We start from the raw sequence: 12,602 nt of genomic DNA, 5'->3' as shown, positions 1-12,602 counted from the left end.
GGAATGCAAATGTTTTACGAACGTCACATAAAACTTGTTGCATGACGTTATAGGGACATAATTATAACAACAAAAATCAATATACAAAGTAAGAATATTTATATTTTACACAATATATACGAATAATTCATTTATCAAAATCTATACACGTTGCAGTGAACGAAAACATACATTCTGAGGTTATGGAATGCAAATGTTTTACGAACGTCACATAAAATTTGTTGCATGACGTTATAGGGACATAATTATAATAACAAAAATCAATATACAAAGTAACAATATTAATATTTTACACAATATATACAAATAATTCATTTATCAAAATCTATACGCGTTGCAGTGAAAGAAAACATACATTCTGAGGTTATGGAATGCAAATGTTTTACGAACGTCACATAAAATTTGTTGCATGACGTTATAGGGACATAATTATAATAACAAAAATCAATATACAAAGTAACAATATTTATATTTTACACAATATATACAAATAATTCATTTATCAAAATCTATACGCGTTGCAGTGAACGAAAACATACATTCTGAGGTTATGGAATGCAAATGTTTCACGAACGTCACATAAAACTTGTTGCATGACATTATAGGGACATAATTATAATAACAAAAATCAATATACAAAGTAACAATATTAATATTTTACACAATATATACAAATAATTCATTTATCAAAACCTATACGCGCTGCAGTGAACGAAAACATACATTCTGAAGTTATGGAATGCAAATCTTTTACGAACGTCACATAAAACTTGTTGCATGACGTTATAGGGACATAATTATAATAACAAAAATCAATATACAAAGTAACAATATTAATATTTTACACAATATATACAAATAATTCATTTATCAAAATCTATACGCGTTGCAGTGAAAGAAAACATACATTCTGAGGTTATGGAATGCAAATGTTTTACGAACGTCACATAAAATTTGTTGCATGACGTTATAGGGACATAATTATAATAACAAAAATCAATATACAAAGTAACAATATTTATATTTTACACAATATATACAAATAATTCATTTATCAAAATCTATACGCGTTGCAGTGAAGGAAAACATACATTCTGAGGTTATGGAATGCAAATGTTTTACGAACGTCACATAAAACTTGTTGCATGACGTTATAGGGACATAATTATAATAACAAAAATCAATATACAAAGTAACAATATTAATATTTTACACAATATATACAAATAATTCATTTATCAAAACCTATACGCGTTGCAGTGAACGAAAACATACATTCTGAAGTTATGGAATGCAAATCTTTTACGAACGTCACATAAAATTTGTTGCATGACGTTATAGGGACATAATTATAATAACAAAAATCAATATACAAAGTAACAATATTAATATTTTACACAATATATACAAATAATTCATTTATCAAAATCTATACGCGTTGCAGTGAACGAAAACATACATTCTGAGGTTATGGAATGCAAATCTTTTACGAACGTCACATAAAATTTGTTTAAACTAAAAGAATATTTTTTTCTATGTCACATGATATTACAGGGGCATATTTATAATACATTACAATACAGAACAGGTCATCATTTCACATAAATCACAGAATGTTTCCATTTCTTATGCTGAAATAGTCCTTCCGAAATTCGAATATAACCAACTGTAACGTAGATCTTGCTGGAGGTATTCTTTTGAAAGAAATAAAGTAAAGAAGAAATAAATATTGTATATTTTACAAATTAAGTTAAATTAATTTAGGCTCTAGCGACATTGGAATGGGACAAACTTGTGTTCAGAAACGAGCCCACTTAAAAAATTATTTAAAAATACAGATCAAAATTAAACACAATCTAACATAGATTGATAAATTAAAATTATAAACACAAAAGTCTGAATGAAAATTCAACTTATTCAGTATTAGAATCAGATCACAATATAGTCGTAACTTGGTGTTTTGCTTGAACGTCATTGACAATGGAGTGTCTGTATTGTACTATAATTAATAGTCTATGCGTTCCTGTTTGCATTTCTACCCTGCTTATGAGTCCATGTGACGTAAGGGATGTACCAGAAGAAACTACTCGATCCGCTGTACATTTGGAAACACAAATGCGCTACCTGGTGATAAAAATAGTTCCCAGGTTCAAGTATTTCTTCGCTCTTAATTTCGTATTTTATAAAAGCTTTGTGATGAAATACGTCTGAACATCAATCTGTATTACTGTCTTCGCGCTACGAGTTGGCGCGGGGAGTAGATAGGCGGGACGGGGGAACTTTACGCTACACTCTGACCTGAAAACATCAGTCCACTTACTTGGCTGCAAGGGAACGGAGTCAGACATAAAAGATTCCGCATCTTCGGTGCTGTCGCTATGACTATCATTATCACATTTTTCAAAATTTCTGGAGTATGATCTGTCCACGATAATCGTCTGTTTATGTTCCAGCCGTGTATATTAATTCGAATCTCTCAACAAAGCCATTAGCCCCACCTGATGGACAACAATGAGTGTTCTGGACACATTTACGGTAGTCAAAACTCCCGTAACATTTTTATCCTGCCAGCACTTGGGAAACGTTAAATTGGTAGGCCTATCTATCCGCATTTCGTCCAGATACAAAATCGGTTTTTCCACTTTCCTAAGCTTTCTTATTTGCTGTAGATATCTTCACGTATTCTAATTTACAGCGTTTTCCTCAATTTTTTTTGCTGCACACTTCTTCCACCTGAAATCCTTTTTCTTCAGTATTCGTCTTAATGTTGTCTTTCATTTCAAATCAATTTTCTCTTGTAAAAGGGTAAACGTTTGTTGCAGCTTGGTACTATTTTTTTACTTCTTATTTAACGACACTGTAATAACTACCAGCTTCTTCAGTGTCGATTGAATTGATGATGGCGAGATGGTATTTGGCGAAATGAAACCAAGGATTCGCCATAGATTACCTGACATTCGCCTACCGCTTGGGAAAACCTCGGAAAAAACCCAACCAGGTAGTCAGCGCAAACGGGAATCGAACTCTCTCCCGAGCACAACTGCAGATCAGCAGGCAAACGCGCTACCTCCTCAGCTACGACGGTGGCCCTCTTTCTTTTTCAAATAAAAATTCTCAATTATATCTTTTTTGTCAATCTCCCGTCGAAGTCATCTACATTTGCGTTTCGGTAGTCTGGACGTTTACATTTTTTTTCTCCCTCAGGTGTCGACAACGCACTTTTTTCTGTGCAGTCTTTCATTTCATTCCTTATACGCTGTATTGTTCTTGTGGATAGATTAGAGTACTTTTCTACCTTTGCTGTAGGTTTCGTAAGAGGAATGCAAAGGCACTGTTGTTCTTTTTCTTCATCACAGAATTATTTTGCACTTCTAATAATATTCCTTTCTTCGCTATAGATTGTCAATCCTTGTTTCCTCTTTGTCGACATATTTACAATAAACAAAAAACTGCTATAAACCTAAATAACAGTATACAATAACATACATTCTATTAACTATATTATTATCAACACTATTAACACGAAAAGCAAAAGATAACTAAATCAATACAAGAAATGTGGTATACTGAAAACAATTGTCTTGTTGAAACTAATAAAACACTACAGTAAAAACCCCACTATTATTTTCACAAAGTCGCAAAGATTCATAGACACGTGCAGTAGATGTTTGTGAAACAGGAATATTGCAGTGAACAGCGCGGTGCGCATGCGCGACTGTTTCCCCTCCGCCCAGTCTAAGTACTTCAGCCGCCTTCTCCTGGCGTGACAACAATACATTATATTTCACAAGAATGCTATTTTGGAACTTTACTTAGGACGTATGGAAGAAAAGAAAGTTTTATACTTAAGAAATATTCTCAGGATCGAATTCTGCGATTTTTAACACTAAATTAAGACATGGCTCCATTACTCTTCATTCAGTCTTCGATCCTTTTTTCTAAGGAGACTTTTGAAGAAAATATTGAAGTGCGGTTGCAATGTAGGCTACACATTTAAATTCTGATTTGTTTGTAGCAACTTTTTAATAAGTACAAGAATAATGTTACAGACATGGGAAAATGCTTACAGGACATTATTCCGCTTTATAACCTCCTCTTCAAAGGGATTTTTTTATTAAACGCCTGTACCTGGTAAGATTTATCTTGTCTCAGTAGCAATAAAACCAAGTCCCTTCAAATGAGGGTGGAGATTATAGGAGGGTTGTAAATGTTCAGGATTCCTTTCAAAACCTTGTTATTGTACAGGCTACCGGAACTCAGTTTCTTGAAAGACAAGCTTAGTGACGGAACTATACAGTACGAAGAGAGATATTTTGTTACTTTATTTTGCGCTACAGAATGTATCCACTAGTCTCTTCCGCCACTGGCATCGTTTCACCCCCCCCCATCGCAATAACAACACAGACGAGGTAAGACATATCTCCTTTCTCTCTCTTTTCACAGTGAGACAAGATTTATGACACAGACTTTAACAACTCTTATCTCACACACATCTGAAGTGTAACAAAGACTGCAATCTATGTTGTACCACAGTGCTGGACGACGAAGACGTGGTGGCCCAGTGCGTGGTGTTCTTCCTGGCCGGCTTCGACACAGCTTCCACCTTCATTTGCTTCGTCTGTTACCACTTGGCAGTGGATCAAGATATACAAACTAGACTTCAGAAAGAGATCGACGAGACTCTTCGTGAGGGCGGTGGCAAGTTCTCATACGAGGCTCTGAATGGGATGAAGTACCTCGACATGGTTGTGTCCGGTGAGTCATCAGTTCAGAACTTTCCCGATTAAGTGGTTAGTACTTCAATACATTGTAATTTTTAAGAAAAGTTTGTAAGAAAAGACTGTACGCGTACATAGGCAGAGAGCTTGCCGAAAACAACTTTCTGAAAGAGAGATTCAAGACATTTTCGTCAGTTTCAATTCCTTTTTCCCAATATTACAATACTTTTTTATTCTGAAAAGGAGCTTGCAAAGTTCAATGTGCACTGTGACATTAAGGTCTGTGGTAAACAGTGACTTCCTTTGGAGGAATACACCAGTCAGCTAAAGTTTTTCTTTCGAGGTCTCTACTTCTGTTCCATGACACTAAGAAAGTCATACGCTGTTAAAATGTAAATGTAGGTTATTTTCTAAGGGCCGATTGTATAAACTATTTAATCTTGGATCAGAGGTTAAATTGATCCTCGTTCTAGCTGAACTTGGAATTTTGTGTTGTATAAAGTCTAATCTGAGATTAATTTGTCTCAAACTAAAGTCAACTTTGACTGAAGAAATTTCTCCTATTAAGTTAATTGATCCAAGTTCAGTTATTTCTTTTCTGTTTGAAATATACGAGCGACAGATTGTGCAAATAAAATATCCATTATTATTATTATTAGATATGGTAGGTACATTTATATATATATATATATATATATATATATATATATATTTCAATTTATTGCCTTAATACACAAACAATCTTATATTTTATAAGGCTCTATCGTGTTCAGCAGTATCAAATAACATAACCTACAATTATATTTTGTTTAAAACCACTAATTATTAATGGATATGATAGGTACATAAATTTTCAATTAACTGTATTACTAAACGAAAATTGTCGTTTTATAAAGCTTTATTACGTTTAGCAGTATCAGACACCATAACATGATAATTTGGAGAACAGTCAACCTTCATCTTATTGTCCGCCATTATTTACAATGCACAAAGAAACCAGTGTCTCCAACAGAGTGTGCGGAAAGTTGCTAAAAAGTAGTTATAAAGTTGCTATATTTCTCATTATCAACAAAGAAAGATTAAATTTTGTCACTATGAGGTGCTAAAAAGGTCGCTAAATCCCTATTTAAGCAATATAAAAGTTAAAAGAAATTGTCGTGGAAAAGAGTTAAAGTAGCTAGATTGGCAACACTGAACAAACCTGTACAAAATGGTCTGAGCATCACATACTTCACCTGTTTATGCGATGTTGCCAAATCCTTTTTACGTGAACTTAGATTGCATTTGAACCAAGGTAATTTAATCGCAGAAATGTTTTATACAATAGAAGAAGTGTCTGAACTCGGTTCACTTTCCGATCTTCGATCAAAGTTGATCTTTAGTCAGAGAGTTTTATAAAATTGGGCCTAAGTATGGTAAACTTTGAAACATCTTGTGTTACGTAAAACTACTGTATTATACTTCACAGAAACTCTGAGAATGCATCCTTCCCCGGGAGCTGATAGAGTCTGTGTTAGAAACTACACGCTCCAAGCTGATCCTCCCATGGAACTGATACCAGGAGACAGCGTGTTTATCCCCATAATTGGACTGCATTTTGATCCTAACTACTTCCCTGATCCAGACCGTTTCGACCCCGAACGATTCAGCGATGACAACAAACACAAAATCAATCCTCTGACATACATGCCTTTCGGTATGGGACCCAGAATGTGCATTGGTGAGTATTTAAAGCGTATATACCCCGAATGTGAGTCAGATTTGTTATATCTCTTGTATATAGCTGTGAAGAGATTGCGTTGATTATGTCGATCAAAACGAAAATAGATTTTCATCGTTATACACTGTGAACACAGAAGCATTCCGTGATTATAAACTGCTAAAATTTTGTAACTATGCGTAGTACGCTGTTCCTGCTCTTTCGCTTGTAATTCTGGTATTGTTGGATAGAAGAAAATTGTGTTAAATGGTGTGAATGTATACATTTTAACTCAGCGTGAATTCTGCAGCATTTAGAGAGTTATGGCGAACACACAGGAATGTAGTTGGTGTGTATCGTATCATCTCAGAATCGTCTTGTCAGTAGGTCCGCATGTTGAAACTCCTGTCTGAAGGCACGCTGAACTCACACTACACTCCGTGTGCTATGGTATTACAATACACATTTACGGAGCTCATTTAACACAACAATAGTTACAAATCACGTCATTCTTGTAAACTCTGTAGGACTTAGGCCCGGTTTCTTCAGCCTTTGTTAAATTATAACAGTGTGTTATTCCATTTTAACTGTAAACTTAACAGTTGAAGCATTTCTTCAACTACTGTTAATACTAACAGGCTGTTAAAATCTATGTTAATTTAACTGCCCAATTTCATGCAGTTAAATCATTTAACTCTCTGTTAGCATAGAAGTATCCAATATGGCTGGTGCGTTAGATGCTGAACTTGTATGCTTACTTACTTACTTACAAATGGCTTTTAAGGAACCCGAAGGTTCATTGCCGCCCTCACATAAGCCCGCCAGCGGTCCCTATCCTGTGCAAGATTAATCCAGTCTCTATCATCATACCCCACCTCCCTCAAATCCATTTTAATATTATCCTCCCATCTACGTCTCGGCCTCCCTTAAGGTCTTTTTCCCTCCAGTTTCCCAACTAACACACTATATGCATTTCTGGATTCGCCCATACGTGCTACATGCCCTGCCCATCTCAAACGTCTGGATTTAATGTTCCTAATTATGTCAGGTGAAGAATACAATGCGTGCAGTTCTGTGTTGTGTAACTTTCTCCATTCTCCTGTACCTTCATCCCGCTTAGCCCCAAATATTTTCCTAAGCACCTTATTCTCAAAAACCCTGAACCTATGTTCCTCTCTCAGAGTGAGAGTCCAAGTTTCACAACCATACAGAAGAACCGGTAACATAACTGTTTTATAAATTCTAACTTTCAGATTTTTTGACAGCAGACTGGATGATAAGAGCTTCTCAACCGAATAATAACACGCATTTCCCATATTTATTCTGCGTTTAATTTCCTCCCGAGTGTAATTTATATTTGTTACTGTTGCTCCAAGATATTTGAATTTTTCCACATCTTCGAAGGATAAATCTCCAATTTTTATATTTCTATTTCGTACAATATTCTGGCCACGAGACATAATCATATACTTTGTCTTTTCGGGATTTACTTCCAAACCGATCGCTCTACTTGCTTCAAGTAAAATTCCCGTGTTTTTCCTAATCGTTTGTGTATTTTCTCCTAACATATTCACGTCATCCGCTTAGACAAGAAGGTGATGTAACCCGTTCAATTCCAAATCCTGCCTGTTATCCTGAACTTTCCTAATGGCATATTCTGAACTTGTATATCTGGATTATTTAGAAAATGATATCCATGAATACATAAACAGAGCGGACGATTACTGTGATTTGACAGAACAGAAGTTCATACAAAGGTATAGGCTATTTTCTGCCAAGCTCACTTTTCGCTTTCAACTTAGATCCGTTTGTTTGTTTATTCTCAACTATTAGTTTATACTGCGAAATAATTTCCAGCAGAATATTTCTTTCAAATGAAGAGAAATTAGTCCCAAGATTTCTTTTAGTTCCAGTGTTTTCCATTTCACAACAGCAATACCAATAAGCCGCTCCACGCTATTGTGATACAGACGTGGAAAGAATTATGAATCAAACCTGAGAGAATAGAAAGACTTCTATCCTCTCTGAATCAAACAAAGGAAACAAGCGAGAATCGCAATTGTCAGAGTTCAGAAAACAGAAGTGAGCCTATACTTGGTTATAGGTTATGGTTAAACTCTAGAATCTCTGGTCCTAACAGAGAGTTAACAAACGGAATGTTAAAATGTGAAAAGTAAAGTTGAAGAAACGCAATATTTTTAACAGCAATTCATACTTTTAACTTACAGTTAATTAACGCTATGTTAGTTGCATTTTAACAAAGGTTGAAGAAACCGGGCCTTAGGATGTAAAATTGAACTGTAAAGAATCAAGTTGTTACAAGTCGTGTGATCCGTAACAATTATTGTGATAATGATAAGTGTGTAAGAATAACGTAATTTTTAGTTAAAAATTGAGAAAAATAATTCTGCACAAAACAACTAAGGAATTAACAACACATTTTTAGCTTCAGAACACTAGCCAATTAAAGAAAGTATACTTCTGAATAGTTCATTATATATTTGTAACATTCTTTTACCCTTAAACTGAAGAAAACAGGTATTTTTTTAACAATTTCAAATTAGTTTTTTTAGTAGGTTATTTTACGACGTTTATCAACAGCTTAGGTTATTTAGCGTTTGAATGAGATGAAGTTGATAATGCCAGTGAAATGAGTCCGAGGTCCAACACCGAAAATTACCCAGCATTTGCTCATATTGGGTTGAGGGAAAACTCCGGTAAAACTTCAACCAGGTAACTTTCCCCGACCGGGAATCGAACCCGGGTCTGGTTTCACGGCTAGACACGCTAACCGTTACTCCACAGGTATGGATTTCAAATTAGTGTAACTCTGTGAAAATATTGAGAATAGGACTCATGTTTAATGGCAGTTCTTACTCAGAATGTCTCCAAAAAATAATCTCCGTAAGTGGCGGTAAAGGCTGGTTCACAATAAACCGGGAACGGAAACGAGAACGAGAACGGAAATATTATTAAAATAAATGCATTTAAATGTGAACATTCACAATAGTTAATTGTGAATGCTCATATTTAAATACGTTTATTTTAACATTATTTCCGTTCTCGTTGTCGTTTCTGTTCCCAGTTTATTCTGAACCAGTCTTAACTCCTCGTGAATCATCCTGTATATAGTACCATTAGGAAAAAAAATCTGTGCAACCGGAAATGCAGGTGGAGATGGGCACAACATCAGAATTCTTTAAATTATGCTGCAACGAAAATTTTATACCAGTTATCATTGTTACGATTTTCTGTTTCAGGCAATCGTTTCGCGCTGATGGAGACCAAACTTGCTCTGACAAACCTGCTTTCCAGGTTTAACATTAAGGTGGTGCCCAAGACGCCTATTCCCATGAAAATAGTGCAAACAGGTTTCGGCTTTGGCTTGAAAGGCGGATTTTGGCTTGGTCTGGAGAGAAGATCTTGAACGAAATTTTTTGTTCGCTGAAGTGCCCTATGCTTTTATATCTTTTACATGTGTAAAATAAGAACATTTCATATACAATTTGTATTGAATATACGTAATAAAGAATTACTAATATATTTGTCCCAAATCTAACTCATGTATTCGCAATATGTAACAAGTGATATATTTATGTATCAAAATAATCTAGAGGCAGATACTAAGGGATCTGCTACTGGAGCTAAATTACAGCTGTGAGCTGTATTGGATGAAGATAAATGTTAATAAGAGAAAGTCCATGGTCATAGGAAGAAAAATGAACAAAGTAAACTTTCGAATTCTAAATGAGGCAGTAGAGCAAGTGGACAGCTTCAGATACTTGAGTTGTACTACAGAGTGATTTATATAGAACTGATACATTTCTTTCTTTAATTATTCCTTTGGAAATTCATTCAATGATCCAATTTTAGCACCAAATTAAACAGAATGTTCTGGAGTTTCGATTCCTTGTCACTAGATGCGCAGATGTTTATGTTTTATTCCTATTGTTGGCAGCATTGACCCAATTTTAGCACCAAATTTAGCAGAATGTTCTGGAATTTCGATTCCTTGTCACTAGTTGCGCAGATGTTTATGTTTTATTCCTATTGTTGGCAGCACTAGATGCGCAGATGTTTATGTTTTATTCCTATTGTTGGCAGCTGTTTTCGACATTTTGTGTCAACGTGAAAATGCAGTACACATTAAATCAACGACTCTTCCTTGTGAAGCAATACTGGGTTACGAATTCAATTACAGCTACTCAAAGGGCATACCAGAGAGAATTTGGTATTCGCAATCCTCCCAAAAGAAACACAATACTGGGACTGGTAAACAAATTGGAAACAACTGGATCTCTGGTGAGTAAAAAGGGCAAGCATCGTTCATCTAGGCTTCCCACGGTTGTTGTTGACGTAAGAGCACGACTGGAGCAGTCACCCAAAAAATCATTAAGACGTTTGTCTTTTTGTTTGTTGAGCAACTGGACGATGTAGAGCTGAGTCAAGGATATTTTCAGCAAGATGGCGCTACATGCCACACATCAAATGAATCCATGGAACTACAGTAATTGCAAGTTTCTTTGACGACCGAATAATTTCCAGGAACCTGTGGCCACCGAGATCTCCGGATTTGACAACGCCGGACTTCTTTCTATGGGGTTACTTAATCTCCCAAAATTCCTCTACATTTTAGGTATAATAAGTTGTCGCTAGCACAATTCGTTTTGAAACAATTAATGAAAGAAATGTGTCAGTTCTATATAAATCACTCTGTATAAGTAGTATATGAGTTGCTGCCAGGAAGTCAAAAGGAGGATAAGAATAGCCAAGGAACCTTTTAATAGAAAAAGGAGCATCTTCTGCTGACCTCTGGGATAAGAACTAAGAAACTAGTGAAAAGCTTTGCATGGAGTGTAGTAGAGATGGGATAAACTGTTCTTTTTGAGAAACAGTTTCGACTGTAATTTTTTCATGAACGAAGCTGTTCCAAAATAACAGTTTCAAAGAAACAGTTTCATAAGAATATGTTTGCAACATCAGTGCCAACTGTTCCAACCTCTCATCTGCTTCGGGAACATGTTTCAAAGCCCTTGAATCGCCTTTAAATCAGCTGTTCAGTGTATTATGACAACGAAAGTCATTTTTCGTAGGTTACTGTTAAGGGTACAGTAATTAACTGCAATTCAAAATAAATCGATTTTAGTAAAAATAATGCAAATAACCCTAGGAGAATTTAATAACATTAGCCGATGATATTTTTCGCGGTATATTAATAATTAACGCTATGTTAGGGCACCATGAACATATTCTCCATCAATGGACAGCTAATAATTAATATCAGATTTATTAGGGAATTTGATTCGTACAATTAAATTTCGCGATCCTCATTAGTCTACTGTTGCATGAAGAGCGTGTGGACCATGGATATTATATCTACTTTCGATTGAAGGTCAATGATAGCGCTAGACGTGGCCTTTGCAGACAACAAAGAAGAAGAAAACTGTTTAGAAATTGAACTGTTTATCTCTTGGAACCATGTGGGACGTTGAAGTGATCACTGGAGAAGTGTAACTCTCTTTGGAACAGTTGGAACAGGTTATATCACGAAACTGTTTCGATACGAAACAGTTTCAATTGTGAAACAGTTTCAAATAAACTGTTACAGCTATTTTTACCCATCTCTAGAGTGTAGCATTGTATGAGGCAGAAACAATGACATTACGACGAAGTGATGAGAATCGATGAGAAGCATTTGAAATGTGGATATGGAGAAGAATGGAACGTGTGAAGTGGAGAGACAGAATAAGAAAAGAAGCTGTGTTGTGTTGGAAAGAGTGGGTGAAGAAAGAATGATGCTAAAAGCTGATCAGGAAAAGGAATTGGCTGGGTCACTGGTTGAGAAGAAACTGTCTACTGAAGGATGCACTGGAAGGAATGGTGAACGGGAGAAGAGTTCGGGGCAGAAGAAAGTATCAGATAATAGATGACATTAAGATATATGGATCTTGTAGGGAGACGAAGAGGAAGGCAGAAAATAGGAAAGATTGGACAATGCTGGTTTGCAGTGAAGGACCTGTCCTTGGACAGAACACAATGAATGCATGAATGAATGAATGAGATCTCGCTGTATTCCCATCCCTAAACCCTTTGTCTTCAGTTACCATTATACAGGGTGTTTCAAAAATAGAGGACATAATTTCAGGTATGTATTCCTCACATGTAGACAATACAAAAAGGTCATT

General features: G+C 35.5%; 1 protein-coding gene across 1 annotated transcript in view; it reads left to right on the top strand.

Annotated features, from left to right (window-relative positions):
- The window catches only part of LOC138695828 (cytochrome P450 9e2-like), a 35,485-nt gene extending 25,514 nt beyond the window's left edge, over positions 1–9,971 (top strand). The window contains exons 6-8 of the mRNA XM_069820093.1: positions 4,534–4,755; positions 6,187–6,438; positions 9,678–9,971. Coding sequence (XP_069676194.1) covers positions 4,534–4,755; positions 6,187–6,438; positions 9,678–9,844 — 641 coding nt within the window. The 3' untranslated portion in view covers positions 9,845–9,971. The remainder of the gene's footprint in view (positions 1–4,533; positions 4,756–6,186; positions 6,439–9,677) is intronic.
- Positions 9,972–12,602: the final 2,631 nt, after the last annotated feature.

This window comes from Periplaneta americana, chromosome 3, assembly GCF_040183065.1.
Source record: "Periplaneta americana isolate PAMFEO1 chromosome 3, P.americana_PAMFEO1_priV1, whole genome shotgun sequence".
NCBI classification, from domain to species: domain Eukaryota; kingdom Metazoa; phylum Arthropoda; class Insecta; order Blattodea; family Blattidae; genus Periplaneta; species Periplaneta americana.
The sequence above is the reverse complement of the archived record's forward strand: the minus strand, read 5'-3'. Positions and strand labels throughout refer to the sequence as shown.